General features: G+C 40.7%; 1 protein-coding gene across 2 annotated transcripts in view; it reads right to left on the reverse strand.

Moving 5' to 3' along the window:
• Positions 1-21,867, reverse strand: part of VGLL3 (vestigial like family member 3) — a 33,954-nt gene extending 12,087 nt beyond the window's left edge. The window contains exons 1-2 of one of the 2 annotated variants that reach the window (XM_073328716.1): positions 21,644-21,867; positions 6,877-7,129 (exon numbers count right to left, since the gene is read on the reverse strand). In XM_073328716.1, coding sequence (XP_073184817.1) covers positions 6,877-7,129; positions 21,644-21,760 — 370 coding nt within the window. In that variant the 5' untranslated portion in view covers positions 21,761-21,867. Of the gene's footprint in view, positions 1-6,876; positions 7,133-21,643 lie in introns of both variants that reach the window. The other variant, XM_073328705.1, reaches the window with a different exon arrangement.
• Positions 21,868-26,068: the final 4,201 nt, after the last annotated feature.

Consider the following 26,068-nt stretch of genomic DNA (forward strand, 5'->3'; position numbering starts at 1 on the left):
TTTCTAATCTATCCGTCCTTAAGTAACAGGTTAGATTAATATATCTCAAGGACAGCAGGAACCCTTATGATCATCTAGTTTGATCTCCTGTACATCACAAGCCATGGAATCTCACCCAATGATTCTTGCATCAAGCTCATAATTTCTGTCTGAACTAGAGCAAATAATTTAGAAAGAATCCAGTCTTCATTTAGAGACTTTGAGTGATTGAGAATCCACCACTACTGCTACAGTATAAAGCTTTTCCTGAAAAGAAAGCTTTTTCTGAAAGACATTTGCTACTAGTTCTGCATATGGATAATGGCAGGATAAAAGATCTTGTTAAATTGATTACCTTGTTAAATTGGTGGGGTATATCATGCATAATACATCTTATGTTACTTCCTTATAGAATTGCATTTGGCTCTAAGTCCAGTATACAATTGCTGTTATCTTGCAACTTTACTAAAAACAAGGTATGAACCTCAAAAGCTGCATGCAAAATAAATCTGTGTTTTCATATTCTGAGTCCTCTCTCTGTCAAGTTACCAACAAGAACTTTAGTTTGTTACACAACTTTGGGTGAACTCTAGCTAAAGAACTTTAATAGGACAAATCATTTAATTGGAAATAAAAGACCTATTTACATTCACAATTGGGGTTCAATCTATGCTTAAGGAGAATTCCAATATCACTGTATCATAAAATCACATTTAAACATTCCCTCTTTGTAAGCAGTGGTTAGTGTTTTTGATGCAGTGACTAATACCTCCAATCTACTGGCTTCCTTGTCAAAAAACTCATGGTTTTTAAGTATTACTTAAAAGAATAGCCCCATTTTTAATAGAGGGGGTTTGAGGCCAAAGATTGAAATATATTAAAATATGGGACTCCACCCTGTTATGAAAGAACACAGTCATAAAAATACCCAATGGAGGGGAAAAAGTTGGTGAAGTTTTATGTTTGACTAGTCAGGGAATCCTCTGTGCCCCATATAAAGTTTATAACAATACTTATATTAATTGAGAACTATTCATTTTTTACAAGGATCCCCAAAGAGACTTGGGTGAAGACTTCTTTTAAAATGAATAGATGCTTCAAAAGCCATTAAACTGCACTCTGCTGACTTTAAACAAAAACAGTCTTAAAAATAAAAACTGTAAAATTGCTTTGTTTGTCTGTCTGAACCATTAAGACATATTTATGGGCTGATTCAAGGTCCATTAGAATCCTTCTGTTGATTTCAGTGGCTTTGAATCTAGCCACTATTAATAACTTTAGCTTATTGTGTATGAAATAAACTTCTATAATGGGTATTTTTTTTGGCAAACACTATACGCACAAAAGCAAAAGTTACCTTCATGCCAAACTGCTTTGAATGTTACAGGGCTATTTAGTAAAATACTGCATGTGTCTTTATTTAATGGGGCTGCATTCCATTTTTTTTTTTTTTTTGGTAATCTTCTTCTAAAGCACCTGATATTAGAAGATCATAAAGTGCATCAGAAATATGACTGATGTAAGCCTCACTACACCCCTGTGACTTAGGTATTCTCTCCATTTTACAAATGGGCATACTGAGGTAGAGAGTTAAACTCTGTTGCCAACTCTCCAGGCAAGTTATTTAAACATCTTCCCCCACACATATATTCTCCCCTGTGACTGTGTTCCTCACTCCCAGTGCTTCATTCTCTTTGAAAGATAATACATGCTTATTTTATTCAGCTCATTGCCAGTATTTTGAGGAATCCATCCCCATTTTTGGGTGTGTGTGAAATACTGTGGCTCTTATCAATGCTGAAAGGCTCCAAATCTGAACAACCCCATAAAACAAACAAGACACACATACACACACACACGCCAAACAAATGTTCAAATGCTAGTCATCCCTTGGATAATTCTAGGTTACTAACAATGGGGCAAAACCTTCAACCACTACATTACCAATCTGGTTGAATTCATGATGGCAAAAAAAAAAGTTTTAATATACACCAGGTATAGAGAAAAGGAGGACTTGTGGCACCTTAGAGACTAAAAAAATGTATTTGAGCATAAGCTTCCGTGAGCTAGAGCTCACTTCATTGGCTGCATGAAACTACCTTTGTTACTAAGGTGCCACAAGTACTCCTTTCTTTTTGCAAATACAGACTAACATGGCCGCTACTCTGAAACAGGTATAGAGTAGATCAAATATCTGGTTGTTGCAAGCCAGTTCCCACTGAACAAGTCGACCAATGGCAGTAGTTGGCTCTTGTTGTCAGACTCAGTTCAGAGTCCTAGGGACTGAATGGTCCAGGGAGGTCTCTAGTGGACAAGGTGTTACACTTCCACCCTGAGTGGTAGGGATCAGTGGAGAAGTTTGCACTTCTGCTGCCCATGCTGTACTTCTACTTGTGGATAAACAGGAGGACTATCAAGCCAGCATTTTTTATGAGCACTATGTAAGCAAATGACATTACCAACAAAAATGTCTATTATACTTTCTATGAGCCTTTCAGTTGAGCCACAGCCCAAAATGGCACACATGGGAATGTCAGTTTCCATTGTAGCAGAAAGTTGTTCCTTCTCCTTACTTTTCAGAATGAATGAGCATAACCAATAGTCTTTACAGACACTACAGTGTCAGATACCTATGAAAGAACCTACATCCTAAGGTGGCATTTTAATGGTGAGACAATCATTTGGGCAGGGGAGATGTCAATTTGGCCATCTGGTTGATGTCAACCTGACACTGTCCCTATGAAAGAAAACAAAAATACCAATCAGCTTACATTGGCCTCCATAAAAAACAAAACAAAACACATGCCATTTGCCAACAGATTTACCACAGTCATTTCCTTTTCTCAGTATGAGGGAAGAGGTGCCAAGAGCCTGCAATATCTGAGATACCATAGGGGTAAACTAATGGAAATTGTTAACTTTTTAATGGTGGTCAGCATACAGTGTATTGCACTGAAAACATAACAGGCTTGCATGCTAAGAAAGGAGACAATTCTTTTTAGAATTCTCTGCAGTATAACATTACTCTTCAGTTACTGCTACCTGAGAAAAACTTTCAGTTATGAAGAATAATGGGAAAAAATATGATTAATCTTAAAAACCATCTTCCAATGTAGTCTATGCCCAAGATTTCAGGGAATTTTGAAGAACCTGTGTTGTTCAGATTTTTTAAGGACAAAACTGTCTGACACTGGTGCTAAATTAATTTTGGTTCAAACTAATAAATGATTTTCTTATAAATTCATTCAACATTCAAAAGGATAAGGTTTGCCATTTTGGGAAGGATGCCTTCTATTTTGCACTCTTTCTTATTAATGCAAAATACAAGGCATCCTCCCCAAAACGGCAACCCTTATCCTTTTGAGTGGAAAACTCAATTCAACCTTAATCACAACTAGTGCCTCGCCCCCATCTCAAAAGCAGGAGCTCTTTAAATATTTCCTGGATCCAACTTATGCCTAATTCAGGGTTCAGGAGAGATAATGCAGGAAGAATAATGTACAACACACTCCTACCCACTCCCAATTTTTTCTCTGTATCTTTCCACAAGGCAATTATAAATGCACTGCTTATTTCTTTTGCTGACCTTTCAAGGAGTTTGTTGACTATGAAATTGAATGAAACTCCAAACTACCCTTGATTATTATTAATAATGTTAACATCTCCAAACTAACAAAGCATCAACTTCCTCCATACAAACGAATATACATTAGCTAACTAGAGCACATTAACCTTAATGAATGAACTGGAAGATTGAAATATCAGAGTAACTATCTTTTTTCCTTCTTTCAAACTAGAATGCTGGAAGATTAGTTTGGGCATGACAAAAATCTATTTCATCCTAATTTACCTTGAAAAACAAGTATGCTACTTATTTCTCTGACTATAATCTGCAGAATCAAAGAGCTCTTTTCAGCATTCCACTGGGGCACCTTTACACTAGTTAGACTGGTGCAAAGGGGCCAGAAGGGATGCATATCCTCCTTTCTTCCCCCATCCATTGAATACTTTCAGGGCAGGTGGTTACATGGGGTATTCTGTGTCAAAAGACAATATTGGATGAGGCATTTTTATGCTGGGCTATTCTGTACCCCTGCAAAGCCCCACAGGAGACATGGATAGAGCTGATCAGGAATTAGTTTTGAGATTTGAAAAAAAAAATCCGATTCTGCACTGGGACAAACTAAGACCTTTCAAAAATGTTATGAACTCCCCCTCCCAAAAAACCCAACAGACCGAAACACCCCAGAATATCCTATAGCCCAGTGGTCAGGGCTTTCACCTGGGAGGTAGGAGACCCAGGGTCCAGTCCCTGCTCCGTCTCATTTGGAGCATGGACTTAAACCCACAGTCTTCCACATCTCAGATGAGAGCCCTGACCACCAGGATTTTGGCTATTCTGGGGCACATGTGTCCGTCTGTTTCCCTCTCATCCTAGACTTGAGAAATCTTCCCAATTAAAGTTTTGTCAAAACTGACCCTTTTCAGCAAAAAGGTTCGGTGGGTTCGGTTTCAATAAATTGGCATTTTTTGACACAAGAAGTTGGAAAATTCCTAACCAGCTCTAGTCCCGGAACCATAGAGAGGTGCTGGAGAAGAAGTGAAGAGCGTATGATGCCATAGATGTGACAGACTCTTCCCCTCCAGCACGGAATGTGTGAGGTCTGCATGTGGACAGATCTTTTCCTTTTCCCAGTGGTGTTCAAAAATCCTCCCTTTTATCAACCGTGAATTTCATTAATGTGCTGTTTGTTCCTTCTTCCAGATCATTAATTAAGATGTCAAACATGATCAGCCCAACACAGATCCCCCATGGCATCTCACTCACCCAACTTGATATGTAGCCATTTCTCACCACTGTTGGCTTACAGCCCTTCTGCTAATTTCAATACACATCACAAGATTGTTTCAATTATTTTTGAGTAAGGTTGTGAGAAACACTGTATAAAATGCTTTGTTTACCAAAATCCAAATATATTATATCTACTACTCTGTCTTCATCCACTAATCTCGTAATCCTATTAAAACAAGCAATCTAGTTTATCTGGCAAGATCTGCTCTTTATAAAACTCACACTGCTTGTTTGTTCATCCTTTGACAGACACATACTTTACGTACTTATTTAGCCCACGTTACTATCATATACAAACACCTCACAATCTCCATTGTGTTTGTAACCCTTCTGCCAGGTGGAGCCAGCAGCAACCAGGGCTGTGTTCAATATCTAGGGGTTCCTTTTCAACAATACAACTGGCTCAAGCCCCCAGCCAGTAACCTGGGAAAATTACACCCCACCCGATTGCCTTTGGGAGGCACTATTTCCCCACTCGCAAGCACAGAGTCTGAATGTTGAAAAGAAACGTTTAATGAAAGGAGGGAAGTCACCAGACAATGAGGGAAAATGCCACAAACAGGATTCCTAATCATAAAACGGTGAGCAGAACACCCACCCTAGAGTGCGTGGGGCAGTACCTTCCGCCTCATGTTCTTGAGTTCTACAAGCAAAAGTTCCTTTTCTGTGCCCCTCTCTGCTCCCTCACCATATTCCACTCATAGTGGTTGTCCTTGGTCAGTGAGGACCCAGGGTTCAGAGGTGCATCTGTGTGAGTTCACCTCCCACCCAGGAAAGAAGGCACCTGCTTGCTCCACCATCTGAGCACTTGCTCTGGCTGGCCACCCTGCCAGCCGCACATTCCACTTCCGCCGGCCAACTGCTTGCTGCTCCTGCTGGCTGACTGTCAGTTACCTTCTGCTGCCACCTGCCTCTCTGCTGTGACCTCTGCAGGTCAGTCTCTTAGTGATGGACAGCTCTTAGTGATTTTCAGCTTTTAGCAGGATGGGCAGAAATGCTGTCCCACCACAAGTGATTTCATCTCTCATTTAAGCACTTGAAATAACAAAGTCTCCTAATGAAGGCTATTTAGTTCTATCTTTGAACAGTGGGGAAGAACAAGTTAAACCAAACAAGGGACCCTTAGGGAGAATCCACACCTCCTGGCTGGGACACCTGTCACCACCCCTCTGACTTTCACAGGGTTCTGGCATTCAAGCCCTTTGCTTAGCAAGGTTCTTTCAGCTGAGGGTGACCCCCTCATTTGGGACAGGTTAAGCACAGTTCTGCTCTCTTTTATTCATATAATAAACACAACAACATTGATGACAGCATTTCACTATCCCTGCATTCAGTAATAAAGTGATTTGTAATGCCCAACACCACCAAAGTTGATCACTTTGAGCAACACCGCTCTATCTGCTGGATATCTAAGCAGAGTAGGTGTGTTCATGTAAATACAGTTTGCTCCTGAAATTTCTCCCCCTCACAGCTAGCTATCAGGGGAGAGTTCATTCATACCCTGCTTACATATTTATGATCACAACACCTCAGCATGGAAGCACTGTACTATTATCTCCAATTTACAGATGGGGATCTGAGACACAGAGAGACCCAATGACCCTGTCCAGGGTCATACAGGAAGTCTGTGGCAGAGCAGGGAATTGAACCTGGGCCTCCTGAGTCCCTGGCTAGTGCCCTTTATCCTCTATGACCAATTTTTTCAAACTTTGGGGCTTAAAGTTATGCCTTAGATCTCACAGCAGTTCCTTCTGAAGCCACATTAGCTCCTTCCTGTTCCTCAAAGCCTTCAGTTGCCCCACTGAATGCCAGGTGGGATTTGAAAAGCCTACATCCTGTACATCTTTGATTCTTGCTCTCTGCCCATCACTTCCAGCCATTTACCTCCAAGAAGTTCCTTGCTGCTTCCACATACTCTGGAGCAAGGGCATATTTCTACCGCAAATAAATCAGCAAGATTCCAGCCATAATGCAGCATGTGTTGTCATAAAACGTATTGACTGCGTAAGCTAGACAGCATGTAGTCAAACTATTGCTTCTCTTACCTCTCCACAGAGGGCTTAGCCCTGCCTTGTTTTTTGAAAGGGCAGTTTCTGGGTTGAAGCTGCTGGCTTGATTCAAAGCTCTTGAGAAGTGTTCGTCCACTACTGACCCAATGTCTCCCTGGAAGTAAGTGAAAAGGACACAGCGAGAGTTAAGGTATTCCATCTCAGCAGGCTGGTCTTTCTCATCCTCCTCCTGCTTGCTGGGAAGGGTCACCTCCAGGGACTCTTGCATCTTGTTGTAAACAGCTAACTTCTTCTGGGATTAAAAACAAAAACAAAACAAGAAGATGCATCACTAGTGGCAGTTTATGGAAGCACAACACCCAGTTTCCTGATAGGAAATTACATATATTTAATATACACATTGCGTAATGTCTTAAGAGTAAAGCTGGTAGAAAAAAAAAGGAACATTTTAATGAACATGTTCACAAAAAAGACTGTCCCTGTTTTTCATAGAAAGTTTTCAAAATTTTTCAACCAGCCCCACTTCAGAGTTTCCCGTTGCTCAAGCACTCATTAAAGTCCCAGTTCTCACGAGTACTGAGCAGCCACCACTGCAAGTAAAGTTAATGGGAGCTGCAGTACCTCAGCACCTCTGAAAAAACAAACATAATGCAGATGATACAGCTCAATCCTGAAGTCTTTACTCATCTTCTCTGCGATGAATAGGCCCCAAACACTGTAGGCATGGACCCTAACTTTACAGAAGAGTGGGCTACACACGGTATAATTTAAAACATTCACTTTAGAACAGATTTTGTCATCCCCATTCCCTATAAACACCACCTCATTTGACACATACTAGCACCCTGGGATGCAATGGAACCTGTTGTAACAACTGGACCAACAACCTAACTGTCGTTAAAAGTATATAGTATCGGGGGTAGCCGTGTTAGTCTGTATCCACAAAAACGACAAGGAGTCCGGTTGCACCTTAAAGACTAACAGATTTATTTGGGCATAAGCTTTCATGGGTAAAATCCACTTCTTCAGATGCATGGAGTGAAAATTACAGATGCAGGCATTATATACTGACACATGAAGAGAAGGGAGTCACCTCACAAGTGGAGAACCAGTGTTGACAGGGCCAATTCGATCAGGGTGGACGTAGTCCACTCCCAACAATAGATGAGGAGGTGTCAATTCCAGGAGAGGTAAAGCTGCTTTTGCAATGGGCCAGCCACTCCCAGTCCCTATTCAAATTAATGGTGTTAAATTTGCAAATGAATGTTAGTTCTGCTGTTTCTCTTGAAGTCTGTTTCTGAAGTTTTTTTGTTCAAGTATAGCTACTTTTAAATCTGTTGTAGAATGTCCAGGAAGATTGAAGTGTTCGCCTACTGGTTTTTGTATGTTACCATTCCTGATGTCCGATTTGTGTCCATTTATTCTTTTATGTAGGGACTGTCCGGTTTGGCCAATGTACATGGCAGAGGGTATGTAAACATTCATGATATGTCACAATAACCTATAATAACAAATGTTGATGGGAAAAGGTACAAAAGGGAGACAGATCCACTAAATTAGTCTAAACAAAGGGCCTACTGACATAACTCAACGACTGTGTTGAGATCATGATTGGTAAACAGGAAAATGTAGGTCCGAAAAATCAGTGAACCAAAATTGGTGTGTTAGAAACTAGGCCTAACAGGTGGACAAAATAATGAGGGGATGGTCTTGTCCACCTGACACTTCCTTAAAAAAAATTAGGAGAGGGGGAGAAGAGGAAAGAACAGACATGGGCTGCTGGAAAGGGCATCAGCATCATGGCTGCCTCTCAATCGATTCCTGGGATACCGGAACTTTGTCATCCTGATCCTGAGAAATGTCGTATGCAAACCAGGCTGGGGAGAGGGATCCAGATGACATCATCACCCTTACAAGCACCAGCTGAACCCCAAACACCACCTGACATGAAGCAGGATCAGACTTTAACAACAGCAGCTCCAGCCCATCACAACTAACTTCTTCTCTTTTCCCAAAAAAGGACAGTTATTACCATCTTTGATATCATCTAAGAAACTATCAAACAAGCTTTTTCCTTCTAAAACTCTCTTCATCTGAAGCAAAAGAGAACAAAAAATGTTGTTAAAATGAAAAGACTTACTTAAAATTTTACATTTCAAATGTTTTAACTGTTTTTCCTTCTTTCCTGTATCTTTAATAAAATGTTAAAATGGTGAGTTTCCCACAGTAGTAAGCAGGCTGAGGTCTCTGTCTCCCAAACCCCGGAACTTGTTTAACACTGTTTAATGTAAGACAGTGACTGGATTATGCTAACAGTTTTGGCCCATTTATTACATCTAAATTAATACACCATTTTTGGTGCCCAATGTGGGTCTTTAAGGGTTTACAAGCTGGCACCTTAGCAAACAAGCAATTTTAACCAAAGTTTAAAACCAAAGTTTGCTTTAAAATTCTTAAATGTGTTGGGCTTGTTTGAGATAATAGTGAAAGCAAACCATTAATGATTTTGCTTTAAAAAAAAAAAAAAGAAAAGAAAAGAACAAAAGGAAAAGGGTTGACAATGGTTTTAAAGTTATTAATTTTAAAAAAATCTTTAAACAAATCGTTTGTTTCTTTTTTGTTTTGTTTTAAAGTTCATGGTTTCTGTAATTAGTAATCATTTTAACGGTTTAATGAAAAAGTAATTTTTTTAAAAGAAACAAAAAGTGGCAAAAATAAAGTGTTTTAAACTGCTGAAGTTGCTAATGCAGACTTTTACTGAAATAACCTTCTTGTTCACAAAATGCCAGCTTAGTTCAGGTCTGCTACTGCATTAGTTGTGAATTAAACCTCAAATCACCCTTCAAACAACAACTTAATAAGGTGTCAAAACATTTTGGGTATGCTACATCCTGGCTTTAAGGTTTTGGTTTTGTATTTTAGGCAACCCTAGATGTAAAAGGGTCTGAAACACAGTGGTGTTTGATTTTTAAAATATAACAAATGAGTTTAACAGTGCATGTTAAACTATACTATCCTAATGTATGCAAGACCAAGGTTCCTACCCTTAGGTGAAGGTATGCAGTATATATGATTTATTCTGATTTCACTACAGAAATGTAAATAGTTGTACCAATATGATTTTTCCATATTTGATAAAGTACTGCCAAGCCAATCTAAGTTAATGTAATGTTAAGAAAATTTAAAGTTTTATTTTGTTTATAACTGAGTTTATGAGCAAACTTCCAATTATGGGAAGAAATGGTTCATAAAGGAGATGGATTATATTCTGTTAACTGGGTCTACAAATTCACTTTGTGAGTTCAACTATGAAAAGTAAGTGAAAGTACATAAGATGTCAAAATAACCTGTAACATTTTCCCTGCTTGGGAAATAATTGTGGAAAATAAGAACAGCCATACTGGGTCAGACCAAAGGTCCATCTAGCCCAGTGGCCAATGCCAACTGCTTCAGAAGGAATAAACAAAACAGGTAATCATCAAGTGATCCATCCCCTGTCGCACATTCCCAGCTTCTGGCAAACAGAGGCTAGGGAAACGATCCCTGCCCATCCTGGCTAATAGCCATTCACGGACCTATCCTCCATAAATGTATCTAGTTCTCTTTTGAACCCTGTTATAGTCTTGGCCTTCACAACATCCTCTGGTAAAGAGTTCCACAGGTTGACTGTGAATTGTGTGAAGAAATACTTCCTTTTGTTTGTTTTAAACCTGCTACCTATTGATTTCATCTGGGGACCCCAAGTTCTTGGGTTATGAGAAAGAGTAAATAACACTTCCTTATTTACTTTCTCCACACCAGTCATGATTTTACATACCTCTATCCTATCCTCCCTTTCCAAGCTGAAAAGTCCAAGTTTTATTAATCTCTCCTGATATGGAAGCTGTTCCATACCCCGCAATCATATTTGTTGCTTGTTGTTAAAATAGGCCAAGTTGTTTTCAGTAATGAATGTTATGAACAAGTGCAAGAAAACTAGACAGGGAAACCAAATAAGTCCAAAAAAAAAAAAAAAAAGGCCTAATGATAGGATTCAAGAATTCTGTTGAGGTTGGACTTAATACACAAGATGATACGGGTCCAGAAATTAATGGACCAATATTGGTGTGGCTCTAATTGGTGGACAAAATAATGAGGGGGTGTATTATGCCACCACTTTTCCCCTTTACGGGGTTCTTAAGAGACACTTTGAAAACAAAATCTACCTCATCTCATCCCAGCTCACCTTGACCCAACTCGGCTTCCCAGCTTGTATCATCCCAACTCATCTCAACTAACCTTCCTCCACCCCAAGACCAGATGGAAGTATTTCCTTCCCAAGAAGAAGGGATCTGGCCTTGCTCTTATTCAAGAAACTGTTTTTCACTTCTGAGTCCTGAGAGTCATCATATCATAAGGACATCCAGTCCTCAGTCCATCAGTGAGGATACTGAGTTGTCAGCACTGCAAAGGTACATGAGATCCTGTTCTCTCTCCCTTCCCTTTTGTGTTACTTTCTGCCCCAATGTTTTTTCCCTCCTACGATCTCTCTCAATCTCTCAGCTTTTCACTGAATCCTGAAATCAACTATGCTGCATGTACTATCACAGCAAGATGAGACGGCCCAGTCCTGTCTTGTCTGAGGAGAAAGGACCCAACCAGATGACATCCCTGACTGGCATCTGAGCCTGAGTCCAAGCAACAGGTGTCCTGGCCAACCTGAAAGATTAAAGCATCCATTCCTAACTGACCAGCCTCCCAGTGTTTCAGAAACATCAACAAAAACCGTATTTCCCCCATCAGTCTCTCTTCCACCTTGTGTCTGACTGTTAAAAACAGAAGTGAATACTCTTTCACACATCAGGACAGAGTAAAATTAATGCTTCCTTTTCATCAAAGAAAGTCGTTAATGAAAATGAGAGATGCTTATATTTTCCCTCCAAAAGCATAGAGGACTTTAATACGTTTTTGTTACGTTTGTTTTGTGTAATCATTCAATTTCAGTTTCAATATAAATGTTTGTTTTGATTTCTTGGGTGCGGGGTTGTTTGATCAATCAACTCTCAACTTTAGAATGAATGCTTTGGGTGTTTGCCAAGAAACCGAGTAAACCAGGACCTCTGTAGAAAAAACCCTGAACCTATGTATCACTGTTTTAATGTTTGACAGTGAAAAAGTTCATAAGCCTTTTGGCCCCTGAGATCAATTCACAGACGACTTACAGAGTGAGGTACTACTACACATGAGTAAAGATGGCAGAATCTGACCTTTCTTGAGAAGTTTCATAGCACAAAGCATTGCCACCCATAGTAGAGAAAACCTGTTTTCCTCCCTCACTCAAGCCTGTGTTGCATTTTTCTTTTTACATAACAATTTGTAAAAAAAAAAAAAAAAGGGGGGGGTAGCAAAAACAGTCAAGTCAGAAATAAACAAACATAATTCTGGAAGGAAAAAAAAAATTGACAAACCCCCAAACAATGAATATTGAAACTTTAACAAACAAAAAAAGTCAGAAGCCTGTGAACAAGCCCAACTCTTTGCTCCCTCAAATCAAACCAAAATGTCAAAATAAATGTGTGTGAAGATCAATTTGGCATGGAACATATTTTTCAGATGTTCCACTTTACAACAGTTTTCACAGGAAGCAAGCTCACCACAACCAACAGGCTGCAGTGTCAACAGCTCGCAGCCAGCCAGTCATTTAAACAACCAACTCTACAAACAGACAAGATTCAGCAACACAGACATGACTGAAATGCACATGCATCAGTACTCAGTAGCTTCTTTTAAAAAGTAGAGCTTGACCCATTTATTATGATCTGCTTGGCAACATTTAGCGTCATCAGTATCTTCTCATGGTTATGGCTATTACCTTTTCCTACAAATGTATTATTTATATAGCAAATTTTGGTTTCTAGATAGTTTATGAACTTCCTTCTGCAGAACCGCACAGTAAATTGATTTTAATATTTTATATCATCGGAAGCTCTATTGCAATTTGAAAACTACAGAATCAGTTACATTTGAGATATTTAAAAAGACAGCGTTTAATTACTGTGAAATAAAGTAGAAACACAACTATTACTTAAGTGATTACTAGAAAATGATGTTATTTAAATCAATTCACTACAATCATCATAATCCAAATACTGCAAATGGAACTAACAAACCTATAAGCTTGACAACCACAATTTTATTATAGAGTCAACATACTGCAGAAGCTAGTCTTGGATTGTATCATTAAGGTAATAGTTTAGTTAACTGAACACTGCAACAATGAAGTAATCTTTCAAATTCTGATGATGTTACACAAAATTCTATGGTAGATATAATAGCCATAGGTTACTTTATTTTATTTGTCATTCAGATGATCCTAAATGACTTTTGGAAATTCAATTCAAGCTAATAGAGAGCAAGTCTCACTGAGCAATTGCTTAGTGGAATATTGTCTAGTTAGACATAAGGTTAGAGGAACACACATTTTATACCAAGCCCCTTCCACATATACACAAACTGGGGGAGGAAAGAAATGTGCAGAATATAATAGCAAAACCTGAATGGTTTCACTTTAAAAGTGAACTGCTTTACTTTAAAAGTGAAAACATAGCTAACTGTGTATTAAATTATGTCAGGCAATTTTTTTGAATGGAGGAGTTTTGGGCGATGAGAACATAATATATGTTATTAATGTTTTTTAAAATAAAAACCCTGAAAGAAATTTCATAAAATGATGTTCTCCTAATGTCTGATCTTGCAATTCTTACTCAGGAAAGACTTCCAATGAAGTTAATATTTTTGTCTAAGCAAGCACTGAAGGATCAGGCCTTAATACACTATATGGGGTTATAGAATTTACAATATATAGTACTATCTTGTACTTCATATATATGAGAGTGCCATAACATTACACATACTCTAGAAGTGCAGAGGAACCCCAGTTCTCATTAAAAACCAGGCCAGAAGTGTGCGAGTTTTTATTGTTGTTTCTGTTTTAAACCAAGAGAGAAAGCTTTATAAATATCTAACAGATATTGATATATTAGGGTCTATATCAGACCCTAGGCCAGGAGTAGTCAAGAGGGAGACTGCAGGCCAAATCCAGACCACCAGATACTTTTGAACGGACCCTGAAATCTTTTTATTTACTTATTATCATCACTATGGGTTTTTTTTTTTTAATTATTTTCTCTGGAGTCTGGACTTTGACTATACCTTGACCAAGAAATTTGGACTTTGACAAAAAATAATTGACTACCCCTGCCCTAGGCTATATGCCAGACCTTAATAAAGTATGTATAGAGCACTGTAGAAGTTGATATATATCATGGATATACCACATTTATTTACACTGCAAATGTACGAATACATATGCATGCACACAATTAAGGTCAGGCTTGACAAAGCCCTGGCTGGGATGATTTAATTGGGGATCGGTCCTGCTTTGAGCAGAGGGCTGGACTAGATGACCTCCTGAGGTCCCTCCCAACCCTGATATTCTATGATTCTATGTAGACATACACTGTTTAATATAGCCTCTGGGTTGACTTAGTTGTCAGGAAGGAAGTCTTTCAATGTTCCTATAAAGAGACTGGAGTTCAGGAAATTAAAACTTATCTCCCGAGTTGCTTCTTTGTGCAGGAATGTTCTGCTTACCACAGTCAAAGAATCTGATTTATTTTCCATTTCAATCTTCCTTTCTAGTCCACGAGAGGAACTATTACAAGTTATTCTAAGCGGTTGTCTGATTGGTTTTAGCAAACACTGAATCTTTGGTATTCTTCCTCTCTTTTTAATTCAGTAGTTCCAATTATTGACAAGTGTAAGCTTTTGGGCACAGATTAATGTGAAATGACTGACAGTCACAATTGATGATTCTTGCAAAGAATAAGAGCTCTATGTTAAAATAAAATTTTCAGGATCTATGAATGATTCTGTTTACCATTATGAAAAGACTATTGAACAGGTTGGTTTTTTTTTAAAGACATATGCAATTTTATGCCACAAGTGGAAAGCTCTGACAATCAAAATGCAAGTTACAGTCAATCCTCTCTTCACTAAATACAGCATACTATTGAATAAGAAGCTCTAATGAGATCACTTAATGGTGACATATCTCCCTTCTCAGAGGACATTTCCTTTAACAGAAATCAAATTGTTCTCTCCCCCTGCAAACTTCTCTACCTGCCAGCTTACTGGTGAGCTGCTTCTTTGGATGTGAGTAGTGATCTCTTTGTGAGCATTTATATTTGCATCAGTGCTATTTGAAATATATGCAAGATTCTTGACCATTGCCTGAGTTTGCCTACCCATATTTTTGCTTGTGTTGGTTAAGCTGCTGATAACGTAACCACAGTCTGTGCTAACCCAGTTTCACTTGCACATTTGTCATACCATCAGTTCTGCCACGTATTTAAGCAGCTGCAGATTGCACAATATCATCAGTAAAGTCTAAGACTGCTAGTCTTCTCTTTTAGATAGAGCCAAAAGTATGGCATTGTATGTGGAGTAATAGGTATCAGATCCCATCTCACACAACACACTTTCCAATTATGTGCAGATTTCCGATATGCTCATGTACTAGTCATGATATCCTCCTTTCCATTTCCCTACCACCTCTAGCTTGTAAGCCTTCCTATCTGTTTTGAAGTTTTATAGTCTCTGGAAACCTATGTCTCTACATGTGCCAGAAGGTAGAATTAAAGCTCAGTTTAGCACACAGGACAAGGGTGGCCAATAAGGGAATTCAGTCTCTGCAGCAGCCTTCTATTAAGATTAGGTCATAGATAAGGAATCCAGCATGGCATTTAAGGTAGTGGGTCAAATCATATTCATATGCCATTGGATCTTTGGACAAGTACAGCCACCTACATTTTTGACATCTGTTCACAAGCAGGCCCGTCCTACAGGGAGAAAAATAGGGTTCTTGATTTTTAGATCCTACTATGCCTAGTTAAAAAAAAAAGTCTATAGCAAATCATTAGGGACAAGCGAGCCATAAAAAATATGAAGGTTCAGGTTGGATGAGCATTCAGAGTTTTGGATAAATATATACACTGATCAAGAAATCAAACTGAAATTGCTAAACTTTCTATTGGTGTAAATGGATTGAAAATCTTGTGCAAGAAGGCTGAGAAAACAGCACATAACCCCCTCAAAAGAAAAAGCCTGTCATTCTAGTAGAAGCCACCAAAAAGGAATTTTAGTAGCAAACTGTGGCACAGCTCTGTGTAAAAGAGGCTCCTGTACATAAATTATAAAGCATTTAACAAAAAAGGGAAAAAGAGGACATTCTTAAATAATCAGACGCTAGCTAACTAGCTAGATTCCTTAATGCAGCTCTGGGCTACAAGTTAGTATTTGCAGGGTGCTTTGAAAATATAAAGCGCTAATTGTTATAATTACAAATGAATAAGTAAGGAGATGGAGCATATGCAGAATAGCTCGCACAGCAAAGTTAGTGTAATTTTTTCACCTGAATCTTTGGATTATCAGTTGCAGTGCAGAGGAAAGGGAACTGAGGCCGGCACAGTTAAAATGACCCTTTGTTAAACAGTGTATTGGGCTGGTGGCCATATAGTTTAATAAACTATTTCCCTGGAAGATACCTGAATTAAACAATATATACTTGGCGTTAATAAAGTTTCCACAGGGACACTGGGTGGGTCGGCAGATTGGGAATGGGATACTGAGCCTCTCTTCTTTAGGTCACTATCTTAAATCTGGTTTGAGATGGAATGAATGGAAGTAGGTATCATCTGACCGTATGTTGGTGGCCCATGTCAAATGGAGAGGCTACAAAATTTAGATCTCACTCCAGCTCCCAAATAAACCAGTCATGGTCCACTCAACTATTGTCACCCTGGTTGGCAATCTCAGCTGATGAGGAAAGCAAGTGGAAGAGAAAGAAACCACCAATTCAGAGGATGAGAATAAGAGGGGGCATATACTTGATAAGTATAATTATTTATACTGAGTAGACCTGGGAAGAAACTCATACTAGCAACAATAGCAGGAATACAGCATGCCAGCCCATATATACTGATGTTAATGGGATTGCATTGGGTGTAAATTATGGCAGGATTTGGCCAACTATATGTATAATGTGAACTTGACGGATGCTTTTAAAGATGACCCTTATGGGCTTGATCAAAAGCCCAATGAAGTTAATGGAAAGGCTCCCATTGGACTTGAATCAGGTCCTGAGGAAGCATTTTGATAAAAATGAGAAGACAGATTTTAATATCTTGAATATTGTGGAATTCTATAAGCATGGGTCCTGACTGCACATCAATAGGAGCAGTATATCCCTCAAATAACACTATCACACATATACAGGTACAGTGTACTTTTCAACTCTTTGGTACTTTGGCAAGAGGAAAAAAGGAAAACTCAATATGCACGCGGATGCTTAATCCAGGGTCGCACCTCACTTTCACTTGTCCAACCTGGCACTTTGTGTGTGCGTACGTGCACACATGCATACCCCATCTATTTTCTTGGACGGATGCCCTGGACTTCAGCATTCCTACAGATCTAGGTAAAATTAAAAAAATAAAACCCAAGGGTGTTAGGACCCAACTCCCATTGAATGTTAATGGCTGTTGGGTTCTAATCCCCTTAAACTCTTTTTAAAATCCCATGCTAAATTAGTTTGCAATCAAGGGATTTTTTTGGCTACAGAATTGTGAAAAGCCAAGGCTCTAGAAATTCTGCATTGATTTTAGGTCATGCAGAATTACAGATATAGAAATAAAGGGGCAGAGGGATTACTCTTAAAGGAGTGATGAATCGTTTACTTTAAAAAAAAAAAAATCTACCCAAGACTTCACTTCTGCATGCAACAAGTACTTGATATTCCATAATTCTGAATCATGTGATTACTATAAAAGACGATGCCATTGCATTCTCACCCCCTTTTTTAAAAATTACCTTCAAAATCCTTTCACAGCTAATAGGGCTGATGTGACAACAGTTAGTTGCATGCCAAAAGCACACTTGCCAACACACCTATACAATATCAATAAAAATAAGTGAGGATTATCTTTCCAAATAGTTATTATGGGTTAAATCTTCATCTTGTGTACAACAGATTAGTTCCTCTAGCTGAGGAACTAGCTAGATCTATTAAAAGATGCAACCCAGATAGCAAAAACAAGTATAGAAACTTTTGTATGCAACACAGATTTTATTCCCCAAAAAATCCTTCAAGAGGCCTAAACTTCAGCGAAAGGAACACACCACCAAATCCCTACAAAGAATCTGAAACTCCAAGGCCAAAAGGAATCCACTACAGATTACTCTTCTTTATCATAAAATTGATTTTTTTTTTCCAAATTGAGTACAAAACACAACAACAGTTGTGTAATGACATTGGAAAAGGTAGGTCGAATTCTTGGAAATGTCAAGTATAAGCTCCCTCCACCTCGTTAGCTCTGATACAGAGTTTTGTTTTTAAGATGTCCCATTAACGCACTTTTCCAAAAAAATACTCTTAATTCTGGTAAAGAAGAAAATTCTTTAAAATATTTCTTAAAATATTTAAAATATTACCAAGCACTTAGACGAGCATTACAAGGTGATCACAAAAAGAGGAATAAAATCCCAGCAATAGTTACATTTATAAAGCATTAGGGAGTGTCAGGCAATCAAATTGCTTGATTGGGTGAATATCCCTGGCAATCTGATTTTGAAGAAACCTGTCTGTTTTGTGCAGTATGGAATACTGTCTGAACAACAATTTGTTTCACTGTGATTGCACAGATAGAAGAGAAACCTACTATATAGTTTTTGTGTTTTATTTTTAAGTGTTGGATTTCAGGGCACTACAACGTAAATTTATGAACTGCTCCAAACTTCACAGTTGTTAGAACATCCAAAATTCCTGGTTCAGTGAGCTATAGAACTGCTCTACTTTCTAGTCCTACCGCCTGAATTTCAACAGTTCATAACGAACCCTCTTATTCCAACAGAAGTAGTGTGAACTATTTAATGGGATGAACTGATTAAAAACAAATAATTGATACAACTTTTGTAATAACAGCATTTTTTTTATTTGCAGTAACCCATAAATTGTATTGGTTCAACTCTACGTTCTCTCATCTTGTATATTTAACACCATTCCTTTTATTGTTAAAGCAGTAAAAAAAAGTTGACCCAACAACAATTCTCTTTATTAATAAAATAAGATTACTAGCAACTAAGCTTTCATTGTGGTGCTTCTGGGACATTTTATACTTGGTGGAACTTATAGTGGATGAGCAAACATCATGTTCATATTTAAAACCTCTGATATCCTTAAATGCATAATGCAAGCTCATTTTTCTATCATTTGAAGACAATCACAACCTAAAGTGTGAAGCAGCAGGTACAGCTACATCAAACTGTAGTTTAGTTAAAGCTAATGACTGTTTAATGTATTTCCTTACAAAAAGTACTGTGCACATTATAGCAAAAGCCTAAGAACAATGTAACCAAATCAGACAAAACCTAAAACCTCATTTTCAACCCTAATTTTAAGCTTTTAGGTCTTCCAGTCAAATGGAGCATTTTTATTTTCAGTACATATTTTTAAAGTTAACAAGTATGCTTATAGACACCAAGAAAAAAATTTAAAACTACAATTCCCAGACAAGTTAGATCCTTCCATTCTGCAAGCTCTGACCTAGATCTGAAAAATCAATTTGAAAGCATGTTGCAATGGATAAAAACACCAAACTTTCCTATTGCCCATGAACAACATGAGCAACCTGGAAAAGTCAGCTTTCGTATAATTTCTGCAAAAACTCTCTCTCACACACACAACAATAAAAAGGAAACAATAACATTCAGTAGGAATTTTAATGTTTTTGTCCATATTTGTGTCTCCCAGGCAAGTTGATATTAGGGGGTCACTTCCCATGTATGGAGAAAACAATCTTCATGGATAATAATGATAAAACCTTATGGAATGCAGCAACAACCAAAAAATGTATTCTCAGATGACTACGTTAGGGCCAAGTCAATATTAGTCCCACTTCACCCACGCACTGCATAGTCTAAAAATGCTGTCAGCCTGATAAGAATTTCCTGATTCAGATCACCAAGTTCAAGTGTAAAATTAGCTGATATTCCAAAAGAGCAAGGTTTTGTTCAAAAATTCCCCTTGTCCCCACTAACATTTTATGGACTTTAACAGCTACACCAGTTGAAAGCTGCACTGGAAAGTAAAGCTAGGTGGGCATAAAATTACATGCCTTTTTGTAAGCAAAACACAGATTCAGAAAACAGGATGCTTCATATGAAGTAGTCTGTCCTATCCCTAAAACATCTTCAGCTATGTATCTGTATCAGGTGCCTCAGTACAGATAGTGATTTTTGTAATCACAGTGTAGATTTGACAACTATCAAATACAAGTAACCATTAACATTAAAACACAAAATACTCTAAAGCAGCAGACCTTATGTGGGATGGGGCTTACTAGGGTGTGCCTGGAAACGAGAACAGGGGGTAAAGATTGGCTTCCTCCCACCTTTAAAATGAGACATAACTTTCTAGGCTTAAAAAAAACCCGCCTCACTAGTTCCTAAAAGATGTCTCTTTGAAACACACCTGCCCAGGGCTTAATTTTTGTCAGGATTTGCCAGGGCTGAGCCCCGACACCTCTGGGCTTGCTCCCTCAATTACGAAAGTAAAAAAAAAAAAGAAATGTGTTTAGCTTGAGCCCAGGCACCTCTTTCGTTACAAATTAAGCACCTACTTCACCTCCCCTCCCCTCAATGTTACACCCGAGATATTCTGAAGAGAGACTTAAACGTCTCCGCTTGCTTGTCATGTATATTTCACACGTTGATATCTAGGAGTGCCAAGTACATTCCCCGAGCCTGGTGAAAACCTGCCAGCTAACTCACTCCTGCTCTCAAAGCCAGGGCAGCCTGCGGAGATTCTCTCACCAACCCGGAGCGATTCCCTTTCCTTTCCAGATTGCCCGATGTGTCCACTATCAGCACAAGGTCTCGGTTCCGAAGGTCTCCGGAGGCAACCGACACGCCCTGCCTCCGTCCCCTCGGACTCAGCCCAAGCCCAAGCCCAAGCCCAAGCCCCGGGATCCGAGGGAAACTCACCCCAGGAGCCTGACGCCTGCCGCTTCCTCCCTCCTGGCTGTCATCGCAGGTTGGCAACTTCCCCTCAGTGAACTGACAGCAGGACGTGGGAAAGCGCCCCCCACTGCCAGCCCCCGGGGCTTGGAGAGCTGCCCGCCGCGGGGATGGCAGACCCCGCTCGCTCATCTCGCAGCCCCCATCCCAGAATCAGCCCAGCCCAGCCGCGCTCCCTGGTCCTTTGCAAGGTGCCCCCGCGCTAGGGACAGAGGAATAACACAGGGAGTGGGGGCGCAGCGATGCGAGCCGGTCCCCACGGGACCGCAGAGAACAGCCCGGCAGCTACGCGGCGGTGCCACTCACGAGCCGACCAGCCCCGGCCGGGACACAGGCACGGGCGGTGCAGGGAGACTCCCTCCACGCACCAACACCCCGTGCACCGAGACAGCCCCGCTGCATGGTCCACACACACGGCTGCAGGCGCGCCGCTCTGCCTCGGCCCCTCCAGACAGGTGGGGCTCCGCAGGGAAGTCCCCGAGCGAGGCGCCCTGACCGTGCCCGCCCAGAGGGTGCCCCCTTTGGCTGGATTCCCCCCAGCGCTGCCGCTCCGATGGAGAGATCCCGCAGCACCCCGGCTCCGGCTCCTCTGGCCCGAGGGAGTCCCACCCTGCCCCTCCCGACCCACGCCCGGGCCAGCGCTCCTCCCCGCTTCGCTCGGCCCGAGCCCCCGCGGAGAGCGGCGGCTCACCTGCTGGCTGGGCGCAGGAAGGGGGCAATACGCGGCTGCCGCCCCCGGGCTTGGCAGATACTGGGGCGCCCCACACGCCGCCGGGGAATGGTGCAGCACCACGTCGGAGCAGCTCATGGCAGCGGCCGCGGGGGCAGGGGAGCCGCCAGCGCTCTGCAGCTACTCCCTGCGCCGCTGCCCTGCGCGGCCCCCTGCCGCGGCTGCTGGGCGCTGGGCTGGGCTCTCCCCGGGCAGGCGGCCGGCCAGAAGCGCGGAGCTCTGCAGAGAGGACGGAGGCGGCGGAGCCCTCATCTTCAGCAGCCCCCTGGGTCCCGCTCCGACCCTTATACAGGAGCCCGGCGGCGGGGCAGCTGGGGCAGCGGCGGCGCTGGGCGCAGAACGGCGAGGGCAGCGGCGGCGCAGCCCCGGGGAGCCGGAGCGGGGCACAGCGCCGCAGCCGCTTATTACCATACACACAATGAGCAGCCCCGGGGTCTGCCAATGGCCAGCGCCCAGCGCAGGAGGGGGGAGAAGGAACCAAAGTCCCGAAACTCCGCCCCGCTGCCTCCGGGTTGGAGCCAAGTTTGCTTCTGGCCAGCGGGGCCGGAAGCTGAGTGGACCAGAAAGGGGGCGTGTCCTCGGAAAGGGTGACCGGCCCCCTCTTCAGTTTGTGGTCCTGGGAGGCGCTGGGTCCTCTTGCAGCCGCTGAAGCCTAAGAGACGCCGCCAGAGGATGGCAGTGGCACCTGCAGGAGGATTGGAGCTAGCTGACAGGAGTCTTGCCCGCTGTGTGCAGGGAGACGCTAGCAGTGGGGCTACACCTTGGTAGTCAGGTGCTGTCTGCCTTTGGCCTGAACGTGATTTCTTAAAGGGAGGTTCAAAGATGTAGTACCTTAGCAAAGTATTTTTACCCTGCCTCCCCTGAAAAGTTTGGGCTCCATCCTGCAATCAGCTCGTTTCCCTCTGGTCCCACTGGCAGCCAGTTCAGATGAGAGCATTGCTTCTCTGTCTGCACAAGTGAAGAGAAACCTCATAATTCACCACCTTGGTGGTCCATCAAAAATTGGTTACCTAGTAGAAGTGGGACACGCTATCTTTACATAAGTGAAGCTAAATTGCACTAGAAGCCTTTAGAACACTTTAAAGTAGTGTGAGGCATAAGGTAGCCAGATGAATGTGTCCCTTAGTCTAGGTTTCATTGTAGATTAGTTGTTTTCTACTGCATTTTCTTTTTATATGAACCTTTCTTCTAATTGCACTTGTTATTCTTTGGTTGGGAGGAGGAGGGCAGAAGAGGGGCTACTTTGAAGGGTTTCTTTTAGTTTCATAGTCATGTATACCAAGGCTCCTCCAGAAGCATTGGAATAATTTATAGTGAGCGAGGTTGGGGGGGCAGGGGTTTGATTTTTTAAAAATGTCTCAATATAACACTCTCGAATCCTTCGTGCCTAGAAGGAGAAACTCTAAACTGACTGAAAATGAATCTACAATGAGTGAGACTCCCACCAACTGAACAGGAGTTGTCAGGCCATAGATGTATCTGCCAGACAGAGAACAAGGTAAGGCGTGACTGAGATGCACTGAGTTATTGTTCTTTGCTGCGCCTGCTAATGATAACATCCCAGATGCTGCAAACACTTACATATGTGCTTACATTTATGCATGTGAGTAGTCCCATTCGGTTCTTCTCACTTGACTGCAATGGGACTGTTAACATGGACAAAGGTTAGAAGGTGCATAAAAGTGTTTGCAGGACTGGGGTCACCATATTCAGATTCTGGTTCACAGATATGGAAATTTTCTCAAATGAGATTTGACTTTTATTTTGGACAGGAGTGACCTACAGACTTGAGGGAGTTATATATATTTTTAAATAGTTCATTTGTTGGTCATAAAACTTAATTTTCCCCCCTCCACAGTAGTTTTCACAATTTCTACATCTCATTAAAGGGGCTCTGCTGAGTGCTAACCTTGAAGACTAATCAGAAGCTTCAGCTAAGGCAGAATGCAGCTCCTCACCTTTCAGATAAAGTGAGAGCGAATAGTACTTATCTACATTATATCTTAAGGAGGATGGTGGTATTTATACAGTGTCTATAGATTGCTAGGTTTGTGAAGAAGATATTCCGGTTCTCAAAGCAGAACTGGACCAAAATAAAAAATATGATATAATTTACTATACCAAGGGAAGATATATTTCAGCCTAGTACAGTAATTTAATGATTTCTAAATGTAGTGCATGCAGGAGGCTTACAGAAGAAAGTAAAACACATGTACTATTTTGCAAGATGCCAAAATGCTCAAATATTCAGTTATTGCATATTCCATATTGTTTTTGACAGAATCATTTCAGTTCCATGAGGTTCTTTTAAGGTGAAAAACAGTGACATGATGCTTCATTAGCAGGCAGATGTTTGACATGATGAATCATGTCTATCAGCAGCATCAAACCATTAATGAAAATAATTTAGCCATGATACAGTGTATCAAATCAAATGGGGATATGCACTGGTTTTACACCAGTATTAACTTCTTTAACATAGAAAAGGATTTAAATGACAACCCATCAGTGATGTTGATTGATCTTTATCCTACCTTCTAGTTTTCTAAATTCAACAGGGCAGATTCATTCCCAGTGTAACTTCATTAAAGTCAGCTAAGGGCAACCCTAGGAAACACAAACCTGAAAGCCCTGCTTCAGTACCAGATATAATGTTTAAATGTTGTTTCAACCAGTTTAAGACAATGTGATAGGACAAATCTGCACAGCTTCCATAAAGGAAAATCAGGTCTTTCATCTACTGCAATTCTTTGATGGCTACAAGAAAATAGCAGAAAAATGAGAAACAGTTGGCATAGTTTGTTTGGACTTTCCAAAAGTCTTTGACAAAGTCCCTCACAGAGGCTTTGAAAAGAGTCTCTCCCACTGGGAGGTGTGGGTGCTTAGCATTTCTAAGGACAAGACCACTTATTTAGGTGTCTAAATAACTGTTTGAAGGTAGTTACTAATATTTCAAATATTTTAATATATTTCATATATAATTAAATAGTGTTTGTCTCATTGCAACTATCTTCCTGGGGAGATATAGTAGAGTACCATAACAATTCCACAGAAATTAAAAACAACACCAACCAGCAAGCATCTTTTCCCCACCTCTTCCTTGGGTTCAGCTTTCCGCTGGCATTCTATAAATACTTAATAATCAGCGATGACACCAACAGTTTTATACTCTGAGTAAAAAATGTAAACAAGCAGTTATTTTAAAGCATTCTTCATTTTCAGTAAATGAGGACAGCAGATCAGAATAAATGCAATGTCGGAAGAAAATGAAAACAAGGAAAGGATAACTGTCCTTACATAAAAGGAGAGAAGGGAAATAGAGGATCAAATAAATTCACACCACCACTTTTCATTTACATAGTCCCTTTTATCCCAAAGGAACCCAAAGCACTTTGCCCACCAGGTGCATACATCGAGCTCATGCACCCATCACTGAAGTACTGTCACCCCTGGAGTGTAATGCAGCAGTCATTCTGTGGCAACTGCACCTCATAAGAGGTTTCAGGAGGGGATATGAAGTTGAACATCTCTGGTTGATGCCCAAAGGAAAAAAAAATTAATTAGCCACAGTTAGAGCTGGTTGAAGGTTGTTGTTTGTTTGTTTTCATTGAAAAATGCTCTCTCTTCTTCTTTGCCTAAAGATGCAACTAAGCACCCAGTGGGATTTTCAAAGGGTGCCTAGGCACCTAACACCAATCAAATTCCATTATAGAGTGGGGAAGTATGGTTTTGTGATTAAGGCACTGCACCAGGACCCAGACAGATCCAGGTTCAAATCTTACCTCCACTATAAACTTTCCCTATGTCCGTATGCAAGCCGTAAGTTAATTTCTTCATATCTCAGTTCTCCATTTTAGGAATTTCTCTACCTCACAGGATTGTTGGGGGAAAAAAATGAATTCATTAACATTTGTGAGGCACTCTGCTACTATTACAATGGAGGAAGAGGGGATATAAGTACCTATGCAAACATTCACTGAATGTAATGCTTGGGATTGATGAATCATCAAAGTCTTCTGTTAATCCACAAAAGAGATGCATCATAGGCATTGGTGATGGAAGCTTCCCTAAAATGCTCACTACAGTCTGTCAACCCGCACCTCGAGGGACTATGGAAATGATCCAATACAGTGTAATCAACAGAAGCCTTTCCACTGAATTCCATGGGCACTGGATCAAACCCTGTAAGTGAGAGGGTAGCTCATTTCTGTCTCCATTCAATCCTTTGTCTCTTTGCTGAGATTACCAGTAAGGAGGCCTGTTAGTGCCTGTTGTGATGTAAACATGAGTCCGTTGCAAAAGGGCCAGAGACCAAACAGCTAATTCTGCATAGGCCAAACAGCCATCAGATGGTAACAATTTATGATTACTGCAAACTAAAATTAC

The sequence above is a fragment of the Lepidochelys kempii genome, chromosome 1, assembly GCF_965140265.1.
Source record: "Lepidochelys kempii isolate rLepKem1 chromosome 1, rLepKem1.hap2, whole genome shotgun sequence".
Lineage (NCBI taxonomy): Eukaryota > Metazoa > Chordata > Testudines > Cheloniidae > Lepidochelys > Lepidochelys kempii.